The sequence below is a fragment of the Halichondria panicea genome, chromosome 15 (genome assembly GCF_963675165.1).
Source record: "Halichondria panicea chromosome 15, odHalPani1.1, whole genome shotgun sequence".
Taxonomy (NCBI): Eukaryota; Metazoa; Porifera; class Demospongiae; order Suberitida; family Halichondriidae; genus Halichondria; species Halichondria panicea.
Genome location: NC_087391.1, coordinates 3,892,811 through 3,910,060, shown reverse-complemented (window position 1 = coordinate 3,910,060; position 17,250 = coordinate 3,892,811). Strand labels below are relative to the sequence as shown.

General features: G+C 40.7%; 3 protein-coding genes across 3 annotated transcripts; 1 reads left to right on the top strand and 2 right to left on the bottom strand.

The window, feature by feature from the left end:
* Positions 1 to 1,073: 1,073 nt before the first annotated feature.
* On the bottom strand, positions 1,074 to 6,674 carry LOC135348675 (uncharacterized). Its single transcript, XM_064546958.1, has 7 exons — positions 6,516 to 6,674; positions 6,286 to 6,466; positions 4,798 to 4,944; positions 4,532 to 4,718; positions 1,804 to 4,446; positions 1,312 to 1,379; positions 1,074 to 1,217 (listed from the first exon to the last, which is right to left on the bottom strand). Exons 1-5 carry the CDS (start codon positions 6,542 to 6,544, stop codon positions 3,284 to 3,286), a joined length of 1,707 nt encoding a protein of 568 aa, XP_064403028.1. The 5' UTR covers positions 6,545 to 6,674; the 3' UTR covers positions 1,074 to 1,217; positions 1,312 to 1,379; positions 1,804 to 3,283.
* Positions 6,675 to 6,725: 51 nt separating this feature from the next.
* On the top strand, positions 6,726 to 12,432 carry LOC135349442 (adenylosuccinate synthetase isozyme 1-like). Its single transcript, XM_064547974.1, has 12 exons — positions 6,726 to 6,956; positions 7,220 to 7,287; positions 7,660 to 7,694; positions 7,803 to 7,916; positions 8,176 to 8,347; positions 8,559 to 8,591; positions 10,015 to 10,187; positions 10,529 to 10,683; positions 10,965 to 11,089; positions 11,151 to 11,248; positions 11,391 to 11,540; positions 12,252 to 12,432. The coding sequence occupies exons 1-12, from the start codon at positions 6,837 to 6,839 to the stop codon at positions 12,302 to 12,304; spliced, it is 1,296 nt and encodes a 431-aa protein (XP_064404044.1). The 5' UTR covers positions 6,726 to 6,836; the 3' UTR covers positions 12,305 to 12,432.
* Positions 12,402 to 17,250, bottom strand: LOC135349445 (uncharacterized). The gene is made up of 13 exons (XM_064547976.1): positions 17,091 to 17,250; positions 16,227 to 16,309; positions 16,034 to 16,118; positions 15,697 to 15,738; positions 15,469 to 15,597; positions 15,231 to 15,273; positions 15,034 to 15,176; positions 14,693 to 14,741; positions 14,155 to 14,285; positions 13,807 to 13,923; positions 13,551 to 13,607; positions 12,972 to 13,193; positions 12,402 to 12,523 (listed from the first exon to the last, which is right to left on the bottom strand). The coding sequence occupies exons 1-13, from the start codon at positions 17,193 to 17,195 to the stop codon at positions 12,479 to 12,481; spliced, it is 1,251 nt and encodes a 416-aa protein (XP_064404046.1). The 5' UTR covers positions 17,196 to 17,250; the 3' UTR covers positions 12,402 to 12,478.

The window sequence follows — 17,250 nt, the reverse complement described above, 5'->3', positions numbered from 1 at the left end:
AGTCAGACACAGTTTGCGTACACTATTCTTGAACGCTGCATGGTACTGTTATTATTCTCTTGAGCTCTTGTGGAAGCGAGTTGTACTTTAGAGCTCCTTGAAAACAGAAACTTTTCCTGAATAGCTCAGTGGATGGTCTTGGGTGGTGGAGTTGATACTTGTACTTGTGTATGTTCAGAGTTCTTGCATGTATTTAGGTGCAGGTTTAATGATGCTGCAGTGGACTAGTACTATAGCATTAGCTCTTCTCTATGCTGTTCAAGAGTATATAATCCATCCTAGCTGGCTACGCAACGAAGTTCTAGGAGACTTGCCCAGGATGACCCTCATGCCATAGTTCTCAACTTGATCTGTGAGCTTGCTGCTGCAGGCATGCCAAACTACTGAGCAGTAGTCCAAGTGGGGGCGAACCAGGGCATTAAAAGAGGAGTTTCCGTGTGTTGATGGAGATACTTGGGCTTATTCTGAGACAGGCAATTCCAGCTGATGCTTTTTTCCTTACACCACTGATGTGTGAGGTCCATTTAAGGTCTCTGTCTACAGTGACTCTTTGATTGAGTCCATTTCCTTAACGCTTTCACCCTTTAACTGAATGGTAATCTTTCCTGTTTTCTTCCTGTTAGTGAGCATCACGAATAGTAACACCTTTCATCATGAATTATCCTTTTATCTACTAACTTGCAGTAGTTGCTTATGTATGTAAAGTATAACTATTTACAACAACGTGTAATGAAAGCATCGCAGGTGCTGATGCCTCGGTAGAAGCACCAAACTGCCAAAGCTACATGTACATGTATAAGACATGAAGGTAGATTGCAAAAAGTGGGAAATGATCAAAATGATCGTTGCTAAAAAGGATACCAAAGTTCAAAAAGTCCACACAATTAATGGCTGCATGAACAGCTACGTATACAGCAGCTTTGCAGCTCTTTTCTTGCTCCTGCAGCTACCAACAGCTAGTATACCTCACTGTGCATACTCACCCGAAGCATAATTAAGGGTGTTCCAATAACTATTTTGGCTTCGTGATTTCCTTACATGGTACATGCAGTGTATATATTATAGGTATCTTACCAATGTAAATGTCACGATGTAATATTTCAGTTTCGTTTCCATCCTCCTTCTCAGTTTGTTTGTCATGTGATCTGCCATGTGATCTCAAATCCGGCAAAAAACATCCAGAGTAACAGAGCATGTATTCCTCCAACTATATATACCTGCATGCAGGAGATAGATAATGTACACCAGTTCTTGACAATACCAATAATTATAATATAGCCCAGCAGCTGCTGCAAACATCACAGAGCTTACATTGTCGTCCAAAGCGTATTTTAGCAACAGCGGGACATCAGTTGCAAGCATGGGACAGTGCATGGGATCTAAAGCAGGAAGAACTACTGTCAGCATCTGGCCTTACAACTCTAGAGACAAAAAGATTAATTGCAAAAATGTGTCACTTGTACTTAATGGTCTCTCCCTGGTACCAATTAGATTTCGAACATCAATGTACCAATACTCATTCTTCCCACACGCTGTAATTTTTATATGGAACAAACTTGTTAGTACACACAATATAGAATTAAGATATATTGTTACTGTCAGTGTGTTTAAGTACACATTCTTTAAGATGCACTTTACATCTAGCTACTAGCTAATTGTGTATATCCTATGGTGTTATGCTGAATTGATAAAAAAATAAAAAATAAAAGCAACTGGTCAAAAGTCACTATATCCGGACCTCACACGTCACGAGATCAACTAATCATGCACACAAGTATTCTTGTGCCTTGCTCTCTGAATTACCTTTGCTAGCAGCTGTAGACTAACGGTTCACTGTTGTAGCACTCTACTTCTACACAGAGACAGCAACTCGTTCAAAGTGTGACCAGTAGCCTGGGGCAAAAAGTAACAAAAAGATATCTGTACAGTAATTGTATGCACACTAGAAGACATATTTATAGCTCTACCTGAGGCTCGTCACCATGGTGATGTAACCAAGGTGGGTGGGTATTACTATCGAGCGTGGAATGACATGTAGACCCAGGAAGTGGGTTTGGTCGCATCACCTTAGATACATGTGTCAGCCAGGAGCCTTTTTCACTCTTTGTAGCCCCAAATCCAGGCAGATTTTAGAACTGAGGCTACTAGCTATATCTTTGTGACGTTCCAAAAATGTTTGTTGAGTTAGTTCTTCTGTGAGTTTGTAATGCAGAGGTTTCCGAGGGCAACAGTAGTAGCTCTTGCTTTTGGCCACCACTCACCTGGACTTTTCTAGTGTAATCAACCTTAAATGAGGCAGCACTTCTTTAATACTGTCTCCTTTATTGTACAGTATATTATATACCACTCCTTATTTAACTGCAGGCCGGGCTTTAGAGCTGTTTCAATGTAGCCTTTTCCCTTGGGTGTTCAAGTTACATACTGTTACCACAACATTTGCAATTAATATATCTGAGCACCTTAACTTTCCCTGCATGTGGATAGTACGACTGTAATACTGTTCACAGCTTAGATGCATGGGGAGACCAAGAATAAATCTAGCTGACCTATTAATTATATAGCTTAATTGAGCTTGAATAATGTGGAGTTCAGCCGTGCTTTCGAAATTCATATCATATGTAATTACAACACCAAAAGAAGAAAAAACTTCTGAGTGGCACATTTTCAGAACCCTGAAAATTGCATTCAATCTGCATGAGCTGGCGCTTTAATACAATTATGCGCTACAGCTATAGTCTAGTGTCGAGTGCAATCTCTTAGTACGAAGGTGGATCTACGGTTAAATTGTATTTACAGCTGCTTCTATACAGTTAACAGTATACAGCTCTGCATCAAACACATGCGCATGCATAATGGGAAATTAAGCTGACTGCTTTGGCATCACAAACATGCCTTTCTATAAGCAGCAAAAGAAGCAATGCCGCTTTTTAAGACCTGCGTTTCACCTGAGTTGGTGCTGTAATTACATGCATCAACTACCGTATAGCGCAACATTTTCGAGGCACTTATATTTCGTGGAATGGCCTCTAAAAGCATTTCGTTCGTTGCATAATGTTTGTGGATTGACTGCTTACCGGAAGCCACGCCTTAAATCTTTGCACGTTAGAGTAATTATTTTCGTGTAGGATTGCTAACCCACAAAAACAAGCCCCTTTGAAAATTTCGCGCTATATGGTTACAGTAATGAAAGCTTATAAATAAAGAAAATATTTTTATGGTGAAATTCCACGGTAAAGTCAATTAGTGTAGCCACATAATAGTTTGTGACTTGTGTTTGTTATTTTTACCGGTACTTGATTAAATAAGCAGGATAAGCTTTGTAAGTGTCATAAGTCATGAACACTTGAGATCCATTCGTGTCACCAGTCACAGTATCATAATCCATCTTCGGGAAAAGCACATTCCCTCCAGCAGATCCAGTCACCAATGGTTTCTCGGGTGGCTTACGAAGGCTTTTATTAGGAGCACATCTGTAGCTCTCCCCAGTGAGCACTTTGACCAGAAAGATTTCTTTACAGTTATCCGGAGTGCGAAAGGCATATCGATTCGAATAGCTAGCATTGACAGCAAAGTAGTTGGCCATTCCCCACATTCCTGTATTGCTGTAACGCATATCGAAACCGTGCTCTCCTTCGTAGATCAATTTAGGATCATTAAGACGAGTACCATGAAATAATTCTATTTCATTCACAGTCCCATTATTTTTCTGGTGAAGCTTTTTTCGATGAAAGCAGTAGTTTTCCCACAGCCATGTATTCTGAATCCTAGAGATTGACACAATCTGATATGCTAAAGTGGCTTTAAACTTCTGCTCCACTCTTGTCCATTCAGTACTTCCTTGGGCTACAGAAAACACTTCTGTTGTACGTGAGTCGCTTTGCTTTTGCCAATCAGGAGGTTTTTGTATGGGATCATCCACTTTTGTATTCGTTTGATTGTCAGTAGTTAGTTGCTGTGCCTGTTGAAGTTGGAGCTGTTCTGCCAAATATCTGTCTCCCATATCATTACTAGTATTAGGGACTGATACAGATGTTGCCAGTTCCACTTGGTGCACGTAACTATCAATGGTTGGACGTGGCTTTGAGGATGAGCCATCTTCCTGTTTAGATATTTTGTCCTCTTCCTCCTGTAGTTTCAGAGCCATTGCTATGTCACCATCAGTACTTGGACGTGGTTCACTTATCTTGTTTCTGAGATTTTCTTCTTCTTGTAGTTTGCGAGCTAGCTGTAAATCAGAGTCACAAATTCTGTGCTTTTTTTCTTCAGCCCGAAGCGTCTGCAAAAGTTCACTTTCGTTGTAGGCAGTGTGTGCATGCGGGGTCTCTCCCTGCTGAAGTTGTTTCGCCAGAGTGTAGTCCAAATTAAAAGTTTTGCCCCTACTGTTTTCTTGCTCTTGTAGTCTGCGAGCCAGTTCAATGTCATCCTCATATGTGCAAAATGCAGCTCCTATAGGGGGACAAATACTGTGTGTATATAGTTTACTGTATGCCCTTTCCAAAAATTGTAATTGAAAGAGTCTCTTATAATATACCTGCACTGGTTTGTATATAGGACATATTCTGAGGAAGTAGCGAGTCTACCCATTCACTCCCTGTAAGCTGCTGTCTCTCATTCCCAGTTTGAGTAATTTGGCTAGTCAAAGCGTAGAAGGATGGGGAATTTTCCGGAGTGCATTGACGTTCAGTGCGTATACGTTCACAATTCATGGTTTGATGTTCCTGTATACACATGTATGCCAAGACCACAGCATGAACATACGTAGTATACATGGCCCAATGCATGCAAGCAAGAACTCACCTCCATATCACGTAGTCTCACTTTACTAAAGCACAGCTGACAGACCTCGGTTCTGCTATCACAAGAATGCATATGACCTTGTAGCTCTCTCCTCCTCTTCTCCAGACCACAGTACTCGCAAAACATAATTTCCTCAGCACAAATATTCTGTTATTATACATGTATAGTACCGTAGCGGGTATATTTTGAAGGTATATAAATATTGGCGATTTTCACTGATCAAGCATGTATTACGAACATTAATTTTATACCCACGAATTTAATATCGCATGCATGCTGCAAAAAGGCTGCTATTCCGCGAAAGTTTACACCCTTGTGAAATATACCCGCTATACGGTATAAGGTAGTAAGTTACGTAATAAGTCAAGTACATGCTAGCTAAGAATGTGACAGGGCTTGGTAATATTCCATCACAGTTCACTAACTGTATATAGAACTGTGGTGGAATATTAAATAAAAAGCAGCAAGCAATAAAAAAAAATTAAATATGTCCAACAAAGCTGTAGCAAGAATGCTTAGAGGCTCCTCGAGGATCATACTGATGATCCGTTAATCAGAATATAATTATGATGCTGATTATTCAGTATAAGGATTCAACATAAGAAGCTGGTCCATGTCGGCGGGGTGCTTCGAGAAGAAAGGCTTAGAAATACAATCAGAGACCGTGCCGAAACGCCACGATTATCTGTTGCTCATTGCAACAGAACAATACTTGTTTGTGTCTAGACTGGAAACCACTCCCTTCGCTCTGGGCTCTGGGAAGGACTGGCAAGTTGCCGTGTTGAGAGTTGTCCCGTTGGAATGCAATTAGAACAAACCACAAAAATTAATGTGTAATGCGTGTGTGATATTATTTCAGCCTCGATAACAGACCGCCAGTGATGTACTTTATACTCGAGGCCGATAATAAATTGTTCAGTAATAGTTAGCGTGTGGGCGGTGGCACATGACTATTTGTGACGTTTACATTCTCGTGGCAGCGTGACATTCTTCACGCACTGGGACAACTCTCAACACGGCAGCTTGCCAGTCCCTTTCTCCTGAGAGAAGGGGAGTGGTTTCCAGTCTAGTTTGTGTCATGGTTCCTCCTTCTATTTTTCAAGTTGTTAGTCTAGTTCTTGATTGATCAAGTTTGCACAATGTATATGTATGCCCTTCTCTTCACACAGATAGAGTATTGTTATTAACAAAGTCTGATAGCAAGGAGACATGTGTTCCAAAGATATAATAATAAAAAGTGTGGACGAATCTCAAAAATAGTGGTGGGGGGAGGGAGATACAGGCACACTGGTTCATGGGGGAATACATGTACTAGATCTATAACCACCTCTCAACACACGTACACCGGCCTGCTTACCACAATCATGTAGAAATAACCAACACTTAAAGATTCTGGGTGTATTTACATGATTTATGAGGTTGACAAACTTGCTAAATACATGTAAGTTGCTAGCCTGGATACCTACTCCTGATCCTAGCCCGACTAACCTTGTGCTCATCCGTCAGTTGTGTAGGAACACTCTGACAGGGTCTCGGCTGGTGGAGTTCCTCTCTGTGCTTAGCCAGCTCACTGTTGCGTACTGCTGTGCTACACTCAAGGCAGAAGGTGATGCGATGCTTACAGGTGCTCTCATGAACATCGAAGTTTGCTGAGGGAATTGCTTGGCGGCTGTATTATTTATCACAATCAGCAGAAAATGAAACACCGGTGCACCTACCAGTTGGGGCATATCTTCAACTTGTCCATTGCAACCTAAATCATAGATAGTATAGTATATGCCTAAACTCATTTCAGTTTCAACATGTGCAATTATTGAGAAGCCTGCCACTCCTTTTTTGTCAAACGTCCTGTATAGCAGGATGTATCAGGGAAACAGGAAATCTTGGGTCATTAATTATACCTAGTTGAGCGGAGTCCAACCAACTGCATAGGGTTGGTTGGACTCCGCCCAACTAAATTATACCTATAATTTATTAGAGACGCTTTTTCTAGTTCTCTGAGGCTTTCTCTGCTACTGCACTGAGTGAAGTTTTCGGCTATGGCTACTAGTCTGAGTAGCGGTGTCACTGTGGTGCTGGGAGGTCAGTGGGGAGATGAAGGCAAGGGCAAGCTTGTGGACATTCTGGCTCAGCAGGCAGACATTGTTGCAAGGTGTCAGGTATGGAATTGGTAATCTCTTGGCACCCTAACCCTAAGCATCTTGCATCTTGCAGTAAAATACATGTAGCTGAGATATTTAATCTATAGTACACTTATGCGAAGCTAGTAGTCATAAAAACTTAAATGAACCCGATTCCGATGTACGAAAAAAGTTGACAATGAGTCAGATTGACTATAAATAATTATTATGGTCTTCTTTCGCTGTGCAAATGTTCCCCATTCTACATGTAACAATTAATTAGTTGCAAAAATGAATTACAGGGTGGAAATAATGCTGGTCACACGGTGAAGATCGGGTCACAAAGCTATGACTTCCACTTACTTCCAAGGTAACCACTGAACATCCTGTCCATCATATTTTGCATTGGATATACCTGTAGTCTTTTTTGTTGTCTCGTGTGTTGTGGCACTTTTAATAGAATGCAAACCAAATCCTGGAATCCTGGTGGTGGTGTAGCCACTATGCAAATAGTGTTCATTTGTAATTATAGTAACGACCGCTAATATAATATTCATTTTTCCTCCCCCAGCTGAACATTGTATAGTTTCCCAGAATGAATAACAGTTTTAGATTACTGATCCAGCCTGCACATAGTGTACAGGTCGGGGTGTGGACTACCACATTGTCTAGTACTCGTACATGTGCATTGTTGTATTTGAATAATTATTGTTGTGAACTGGTTTTACTACTTTTATCACAGTGGGATCATCAATGCTAACTGCAAGTCAGTAATAGGTGAGCATTAAAGCACTATTATATGCTAATGTAAGCACACAATCCAGCTAGCTGTTCTTTTGAATTTCAATGTGTGGTTACGTAGTATGAATTATCCCTGTTACCCAGGTAACGGCATGGTGGTGCACCTGCCTGGGCTGTTCGAGGAGATAGAAAAGAACGAAGCAAAGGGACTCAGTGGCTGGCAAGACAGGCTGGTGGTCTCATCACGAGCACACATAGGTCAGTGGTTGTTTGTGTGGCGGAATAGGTTCAAATTTGGGTTGTAGAGTGAATATCTACTCTAGTAGTTAGTAAAAAAAAAAACATCTGCGAAGTACATTCCCTGAAGTATTTAGTACTACTGTTGGAGGTGATTCTTGGACCTAGACTTCCCCCTTGAATGTTCCCATTAAGCTCTTTGGGGGCTATAATTATGTTACAGTATGTGTGGTGTACCAAAAGTAATTTATCCCCCTCCATTGATCTCCGGCCCCCATAGTGCTAGATGTCCATCAAGAAGTGGATGGACTGATAGAGGCTGAGAAGGCCAAGCGCCAGTCCAGCATTGGCACCACCAAAAAGGGTATTGGACCCACCTACTCAGCCAAAAGCTCTCGCATTGGTCTAAGGATTTGCGACCTCTTCCTTGACGATGACACACTCAGAGACAAGTTAGTTCCATTGGCAAATTGCATTGTCAAATAGAATTTCACTGTGTATGCTGTGTTCTCACTACTGTATGCGTTCCCTTGTAACTACAGTACCTTGTACCAGCTGTTAAAGTTATTAATAGCTCACCTTGTACAGCTAGCAATGAGTGTATTTTGTAAATAATAACGATACCCACAGGTGCTCACGTGTTATTGTTTCTTTTGTCCACAGAGTGCACACTATGTTCGATGAGTACAAACGCAGGTATATATATATATATATATATAACTAATTACTTTCCATGTGTTTCAGTTCTGCTAACTACAATCAATATCCATGATTGGAGTAATATCCGGGTATGAGACTAGGAGCATTCCCTGGGAAACTACATGTGCATTTGAGTTACACATGTACTGTACTAGGCTAAAACTCTGTGTCTGTGTCAAACTAAACCCAGATTTAAACCCAGATTAAAAGCAGCATCATGGTTTTTGTGTAAATAGAGTTTAAGTCACATGTAAAGCTTGGCCATTGATATGAATGCAGGGGGTGATAAAACAGGGAATGAGAAATGAGGAAATGAGGAAATGAGGAAATAAGAAATAGAATAAGAATAATTTATGGTTACGATCATCACCATGGCATTAATTTTCATCAAAATAATTATGACATTGATAATAATAATTATTATATAGATGCACAAAAGTAATGACTGATATCAGCCAAGAAGCTAGTAGGTGACTAAGTATTTAGTTATCAAATATATATAGTGGCACCTCCACACAGTACAGGTTGTCAGACACATTGTAAGAATTAAATTTTACCAGGCACAGCAGGCTGTCTTCATTAAAGGTAGCATCAGCTTTCACTAGGCATTGCTTGTGAGAATGGTAATGGGAATTGCTTTCTTCACCCTGTAGCGAGATTGGATACGATACCAGTACAGTGTACTAATGTCATTACTTCCTGCAGCTTTACGACAGGACTGGCAGATTAGAATTTGCTTGGTTTGACAAACAGTTTTGGAAGTTTCTTTGCTGTTACTTACATGTAGATGTTGACATTGAGTCCAGTCCATTGACTATCACTTGCCCACCGGATTGTGAAATCGGTGAATGTATTGCCAGTATAGCCATGCATAGGTAAATTGTTTGAGACTGTGGGACTGTAGGACAGTACATGTAAGTACCGTTATGTAGGTAGATCTGATGTCTGAACCATGCCAGTCGTACATGGCACACAAGTAGATAGAGGTAGAGAGTGTCACACCGTGTACCAGAGGAACATAAGTTCTGTATGGTGGCAGAGCACCAGGAGACTTGTCACCAGGAGGTACCTGTAGCTCAGTAGATGTTAGCTTCGTCTTCAGACTTGCTCTGACCATAGATATGCTCTGCCTAACAGCTTGTTTCTCATTTCTCGTTCTCATTTCTTCATTTCCTATTTCTTATTTCCTCATTTCCTCATTTCTTATTTCCTCATTTCTCATTCCCTGTTTTATCACCACCCATGAATGCACTAGCTAAGAGGTCAGTGAGTAGCATTGTGCGTGCAGTCTAGCTAGCATCTCAGTAGAATATAATATGTTTTTGGTCACCTAATGTGCAGGTTAGTTTTGAATGAGATGCGATCGAGACTGCATTATTTATTCAAACTTGAGCCTACTCCTCCTCCCCCCATTTTCCAGATTCCCCCAGATGGTACAGGATGAGGACTCAGAGGTCAAAAAGCTACAGGAGTACAGGGAGAGACTCAAACCAATGGTCACCGATACAGTGCTCTTTATGAACAAGGCGATAAAGGAGAACAAGAAGATTGTCGTGGAGGGAGCTAATGCTGCAATGCTGGACATTGACTTTGGTACGGACTATTGTGTACACATACTTATATAGATGAACAGTTGAACAGTTAAACTCATCTAAATTGCAAGTGGCCTCGATATGTCTCTTAACTGAATATCCCCTAACACTGTACCATAATTATGTATATCAGGTTTCGAATGTGAGGTTCTTACGATTGCAAATTGCTGGTTTTCGCATAAATCGCAATTGTCCCAGGCTTGTGCTGTGTCATTCGCATTCGATTAATAGTGCATTTGAAATCCGATATACAATTATAGTCTTTAATGGTCTGTTAAATTCGTTGTCACTTCAGGAACCTTTAAATTAATGAGCCAGTGCATGTGCTTTTTCCTCTTGCAGGAACTTATCCGTATGTGACCTCGTCCAACTGCACTGCGGGGTGCGTGTGCACTGGACTGGGGATTCCCCCTAGAAACGTGAACACAGTGTATGGAGTTTTCAAGGCCTACACCACTAGAGTGGGGGCGGGGGCTTTCCCTACTGAGCTCAACAATGTGAGTATATATACAGTGCGCTTCAGTGTTAAATCAATTGTTTCTGTAACTGTTCTATGAGTGCAGTGAATTCTTGTTCTCGTATATCAGGTTTTGATTGAGAATTGCGAGTTTTCGCATAGATCGCAAGTGAGCAAGTCCTGCAGTAATTAAAAACGATAGTGCTTGCACAGATTCGCAAATGATATAACTATCCATTTGAAACCTGACATACGGTAACGGATTATGACTGCGATACGTTTTACTCAATATTATGCAGACCATTCTTGCTTCTTGTGTAGGAACTGGGTGAGAAAATTCGTGAGATTGGTCATGAGTACGGGGTGACCACTGGACGTCCCAGGAGGTGTGGCTGGTTCGATGTTGTCGTGGCAAAGTACAGTGCCATGATCAACGGATTCGATAGGTTTGTGTGCATGTGAATGTGAGGAATTGTGTAGGCATTGTTTATTTTTTGTTCTGTACAGCATTTGTCTGACCAAAATGGATATTTTGGACACCTTTGATGAGATAAAAATTGGTGTGTGCTATAAGCTGGATGGCAAGGTTCTGGACTCAATGCCAGGTCAGCATAATCAGCAAGTTATAGATAGGCTCACTGAATCTTCGTGTACAGTTGTGATGTATCTTGATTAAATAATTTTTATCGTCTTTCCCATCCCATGCACACCCTCACAGTCTTCCACCCCCTCCACCCACACACACAGCCACACAGGCTCTATTAGAGAAGGTGGAGGTGGAGTACGTCTCGATGCCAGGCTGGAAGACCAGCTTAGCTCACATGAAGTCACTGGAGAAGCTACCCCCCAATGCTAGGGCCTATGTGAGCAGACTTAGCGAGCTGACAGGAATGAAAGGTAAGTAAATTGCACTGCCTGCAGTGTTATACATGCATGTTAGGCATACATGTTAGGCATACATGCATGTTAGGCATACATGCATGTTAGGCATACATGCATGTTAGGCTCCACAAAAAGAATCCATTGTGTACTCTTGTCAGTTCAGTGACATCTCTAATTAGCCGAGTAAACATTTTAGGCGTTGATATTATACGTTCTGGACTGCTGGTACATTGCACCCTTTTGTTTTAAACTTATGAGAATTTATTCTCCTTAGCTCTACGTGCAGTTTCCTAGTAGGCACTCTTGCTTTTATTTGAATCAGCTACCCTACCCACCGATACACCTGCATGTCATGCACAGCTGCAGTCTCTATAATTATTTACCCTGTGTGTGCGCAGCAGGGGTAGGTAGGTAGGGTGATTGGTGTGTGTGGACACAAAAAGGAGCTGTTTGAGCGAACTAGACACTTTCATGGACTGCTTTAACTGCTAATGAGACAGTGGTTGAAAAATAATAGGCTATTTTATAGTTGAAACTTGTAGTGAAGGCGATAAAAACACACTGTTTTCTAATCGATGCTTTATAGATTCACGATCATCCCCATAATTATAAAGGTCATTACAGTAAAAGTTATCGTGTTTGTTTTGCTGCTGTGCAATGAAGCTCAACGCACGGGGTGAATGCTCTATGAGCATCTTGTTTTATATTCTTTCCTCTCCATCACAGTTCAGTGGATTGGCACTGGTCCTGCTAGAGACGACACCATCAGAGTGTTTTAGCTATAGAGAGCTGAACACTTATATATAGCAATACCCTAACCTCTATATAATATATATTCTATTTATGTGTGTCCTAGTTTCTATGTATGACAATGTGCAATGTAAAAAAATGGTGATACTGGAGTGGTTTCATTCAAAATTATAACTATTAAGAGTCACACAAGTCATCAGTAATCAGTTCACTCTAGCATTCAGCATTTTTCTCTTCTCATCGTGATTCTGCATGGGAATTTTTTAGTAACATCATTTTACATATGCAATGGGGGCGGGGGGCAGGGTGAGGAAGGGAGGGGGCATTGCACAGAATATGTTACTCACCTTTACATGCATGAAAACTAGCTGTTTGTGTGTACATGCTAAGACTACTAGATTAGTACACCGTACGGCTGGTAATTTCTTGGGGGGAAAATATACGTGGTTTTTGTGGTTGAAGCTCTGACCACGAATAAAGTGACGATGACTACCTTTACCTGCAGTGCAAGCGAAGTGATTATAAATATTGGTCAACCACGAATGTTTTGCCCCCCCCCCCGAAAATTACCGGCTATACTGTAGTTAAGATGTCCTAAAAGTGTTTCCTTTGAGATAGAGATCATAATCAAAGTATGTGGCCTCTTCGCTATAATTTTAACTGAAGCTCTCATGCAATTATACAAACGAGACTCACCTTGCTTCCAGTATGTCCGTTCTTAATGAGGGAAGTGTGCTCATTGTATACTCCACCTACTTCTTTCTCTCTCTCGGAGGATATCGACTCTTGTCTCCTGCGCTCTACGAAACAGGCTTTCAATCGAATTACAGATTTTCCTTCAGCCAACCGTTCGTCCATGTGATTGGACACCAACACCAGGAACAGTGCGACAATTAACATGACAACACCCAAGTATTGCTGGAGGGAAGATTGTATTGTTTACGGCACAAAGACTGACTCTTAATAAATCGCATAATAGTTCTATTATATAATAGCTTGTATTACGGCTATAATACAGTACATCATAGTAGCTAGAGATTAATGCGTGATACAAGCGGCCACCATGTCGCATAAATTAATTTGTATGGCACAAATATTTTTATTCGAGGCCTGCAATCCCCATTGAAATTGTGGTGTTTAATCGAGGAAATAATTGCAAAATCGCATAACCTTTTCGTAGCCTTAAAATTGGCCCAAGACAGCAACATTTTATGCTTCTAGCACTACGGTAACCACGCGAACACAGGCAGTAAAAAAATGTGTTGCTGTTCTTACCAATGGAGCTAGAACATCTCCAGTAATGAAGTACGACGCCAACACAGCCACAAGTACCTGAATAAAGTAAAAGTAAATATTGTACGTTACTATAGACCACTAAATAATTATAAGCTTGTGGTAAAGAGAACCAATACAAGTAGATGGACCACTCTAGTAAACCTGATTCCCAGAAAGATGTAGGGCCAAAATAGATTTTTGCGAAGAATTTATCAGTGAATGCATCCACACAAAATACATACAGGTACGTAGGTACCTGGAATGGCCAGAAGGCAGTGACTATGGTAGCAGAGAGGTGCATGTTGGACCAGGTGATGAGGAGGTAACAAAGAGCCGATGTGATAAACACTGCATACACCAGGGCATACCAAGCCTGAGAAGGGAAAGAGAATCAGCACTATCTTATAAACACTCCTTCTATCAGTCGAGATACTTAGTCAGTCTAAGGGTGATGTGAAGGCAGACATAAACAGTTATTTAATAAAAATACCTTACCATAGGGCTATGAAAATGTATTGAAGTTTAGACTTTTTGTAAATAAGACGTAACTATACATGCATGACTGCTGATTGAACATTGACATCAGAAGATTTTACTAACTCACATTGCTTGGCAATATAAAGTGGTCGGTCTGACCCATGGCTGGGAGGTAGATGGTGGCGGCTAGTCCCATGAACATAGCACCAAATACGTATGAGTACGCGGTCACTGACACAGGATAATCTCGCCATCGACCTGTGTGTTGATAGAGTAGGGTCTGGTGTCAGTTGACCTTTGCAAAGCAACAGTAACTAAAAAGAGAGCGAGTATCAAACAATGCACCTGTGCATCAGATGTATTCAGAAAGTAACATGACTTCCTGTCTGAAACGCGTGATCAATATGCAATAACATTATTGCTGCCTCGAGGCAAGTGGTGGCGGCTCCAGGCGCTCGGATTGGTCAGTTACCAAGCAGGAAGTCACGTTACCTTCCAAATACATGTGAGGCAAAGTAATGCTTTGTTCGATACTCTCCCTTTTTTATTGTGGACTCTTGCTAAAAGTGACGACATTAAACTTGAAATTAAGCTTTTTATAATTCTGGTTAACCAGAGTTCCTGTGCATTTACAGATTACGTGGAGAAAAGTGTCATGAACTCACAATTTAGTTTGTTGAAGATGAACTTTTTTTGCAAGAGAACATAAATAGCCTGTAAATAACAAACGAGTTATCATTTCATTATATAGGACTAAAGAGCAAACAACGACAACTGTAATGTTTTGTGAAACAGATTTGTGCAATTACCCAATAAGTTCCCCAAAACTATGTAGGGCCCACTTTACGTCACTCAAGGTATCAATGCACAGCAAAACTACCTATTTGCAGGTACTATTCTCTGCGATAAATATAAATTTGGGCATCAGAGTATTATTATATACTAGTAATACTTTATTCATAATGCTAAAATTAATAGGTTACCATAAGACAGTAAAGTAACGCACCATACAAAAGGTGTTACCAAAGAGAGCAACATAGCCCATCACATGTAAGTTGATTCCAGAGTCAGTTGAGTTGGAGTGAGAGGTGTGGTTGTTGGAGGGAGCATCACCCTTCTGACCGGTCACAGTCAACTCTATAGCCCCGCCTACAATGTGGGAGGTAACGGTGACAAGGATAATTATTGGGAACATACACATACCTACTGCTAGCCCTATTCCCAACAGCTTTATCCAGGTGTGAAGCTGCAAAGATGGAAAAAAGCATGTAACTAGATGGTGGTTTGTAAAGGTCGACGACATTTTCTTATTTTATTTATTTTATAATATTATTATTATTATTATTATTATTATTATTATTATTTATTATTATTATTACTTTATTTTCATTAATAGCACACACATTTTGATTTTCTAATGGAATTCGAATGAGTCACTCACATTAAATGGGGAGGGTATTTTCTCTGTGCAAGTGAGCAGTGCGAGGATGGCTGTCCACACTGGAATGATGGGCTGGAAAGCACTGGCAATGTCTGGCCCCGCCCAGTACACCCCAAGAATGTACAACAACTGCAGAGTGAGTCGACTATAAGTCACTAGGTTGGTCAAACTTGAGTAGATTTACGATTACGTTCATTAGATTGCACCACCACATTTCAAGTTTGTTACCTGATTTCCGAACATTCCTACCAAGCCCAGTAGAATAAGGACCTGAAATGTAATACAGTAGATGAATGCAGTCACTTTAGATGAATAACATTAATTTAATACCGTATTACTAGAATGTTTTGTGAGCATCAAACATTTGCGAATTTTGCGAGGGTTGATCAATTCGCAACAATAAAATCCTAAATTATTACTAGTAAATACATACGAGAACGCAATAGTTAGATCGCAAAAGGGTCAAATTTTCTGCTAATTTGGCTCATTCGCAAAGGTTTTCACCCGAAAAATATTCTAGTAATATAGTAAGCACAAGAGGTTGACAATTTAATAATACACTCACAACAAGCATTTTGAACCCTGGGATGAGAATCTTTCTCTCAGCAATGATAGCACATAGGAACAGCACTGGCGAACACAACGCATCTCTGCGATAGGGAGAACATAATCAATTCATACACTAATTGTACAGCAAAATTGGGATTCTGAAGAGTTAGGCCAAAAATTTTGTTTGGGATTTGCCCCCACGGGCTCACCTGTAAAAGCTCAGCACTAGCGGATCGGCTTTCACTCCAGCGGCAAACTTCTTCACAATTACAGGATACAGCCCGAACCCGACCTGTAGGAAACGTATTACCTGACACTGCATGTGACTGATTATTATGCCTCGGGGGGGGGGGGGCAGTCACAGGGGAATACGGTAAAGACAACAGTGTGTGTGTGTATCCCAGCTGTACCTGCTCAACACTTGGAATGCGACTAAAAAAACGACCAGTTTCTATAGCCACGTTTGCTCGGATTTGATTCGTGGATTAGTAATTATTATTATCATTTATGGGAGGTTTTACATATTAAAAAGGCTGTCGCAGTCTTTTGTATACATGTAGCAATTGCATAGCAAATCTTCTTACGAAGTTGATAATTGATTTTCTGTGGTTACCGGTAGCCTAATATATACCAGAGTGAAAATAGCTGCAAAGCCGGAAGCAGAATTGAAAGCCATTGTGAAATTCGACCTCTCTGCCTTTTTTATTATTAATTGTCAAAATACTGTATTCTCAGGGAAATAGTTAAGGAGAGACTGAATAAGTCTGGACTCTTGCAACATTTATAGTGGAATGTGGATAGAGCTAAATGAAATGCGGCGTCATCAAAAATTAATGGAACCAGCTGAGTAACAATTCGATCTACATTAGTAAGCTGAGTGGCCAATCATATCACATGACATGCTCTGAAAAGTTGTAGTGTGTGCACTCCAGATCTTTTTGCCCCCCAGAAGAAGATCCTTTCTAGCCATCAGCTCTAGAGAAAACATGCCTTGAGGTATTCTATTAGCAGGTTTTTGTTAGTATTTAATTATTAAATAAATGGAGCTACAATATTAAACCACTGATCTGTACCTGCACAATCAATGCTCCAGTGATGACCATCCAAGTTGGAGGTATCTTACTGTACCACCATCCATACAGGCTGTAGCAGGGCTTCTTGATCTTAGGTTTCTCCATTAATTTTCCTGACCTCTAGCTCTTACACAACACTCCCCCACGACCCTTACCCATT

What these genes read in the sequence shown, in the direction of transcription:
- LOC135348675 (XM_064546958.1), bottom strand. Translation starts at nt 6,544, where the DNA reads ATGGACAAGTTGAAGATATGCCCCAACTG. An exon ending in TTGAAGATATGCCCCAACTG is followed by an intron (nt 6,467 to 6,515) that starts GTAGGTGCACCG and finishes TAAATAATACAG; the next exon opens with CCGCCAAGCAATTCCCTCAG. An exon ending in CTATATACAAACCAGTGCAG is followed by an intron (nt 4,447 to 4,531) that starts GTATATTATAAG and finishes GTCCCCCTATAG; the next exon opens with GAGCTGCATTTTGCACATAT.
- LOC135349442 (XM_064547974.1), top strand. Translation starts at nt 6,837, where the DNA reads ATGGCTACTAGTCTGAGTAGCGGTGTCACTGTGGTGCTGGGAGGTCAG. An exon ending in TCCCTACTGAGCTCAACAAT is followed by an intron (nt 10,684 to 10,964) that starts GTGAGTATATAT and finishes CTTCTTGTGTAG; the next exon opens with GAACTGGGTGAGAAAATTCG. An exon ending in CGAGCTGACAGGAATGAAAG is followed by an intron (nt 11,541 to 12,251) that starts GTAAGTAAATTG and finishes TCTCCATCACAG; the next exon opens with TTCAGTGGATTGGCACTGGT.
- LOC135349445 (XM_064547976.1), bottom strand. Translation starts at nt 17,195, where the DNA reads ATGGAGAAACCTAAGATCAAGAAGCCCTGCTACAGCCTGTATGGATGG. An exon ending in AAATACCCTCCCCATTTAAT is followed by an intron (nt 15,274 to 15,468) that starts GTGAGTGACTCA and finishes CCATCTTTGCAG; the next exon opens with CTTCACACCTGGATAAAGCT. An exon ending in CTGCCTTCTGGCCATTCCAG is followed by an intron (nt 13,608 to 13,806) that starts GTACCTACGTAC and finishes TACTTTATTCAG; the next exon opens with GTACTTGTGGCTGTGTTGGC.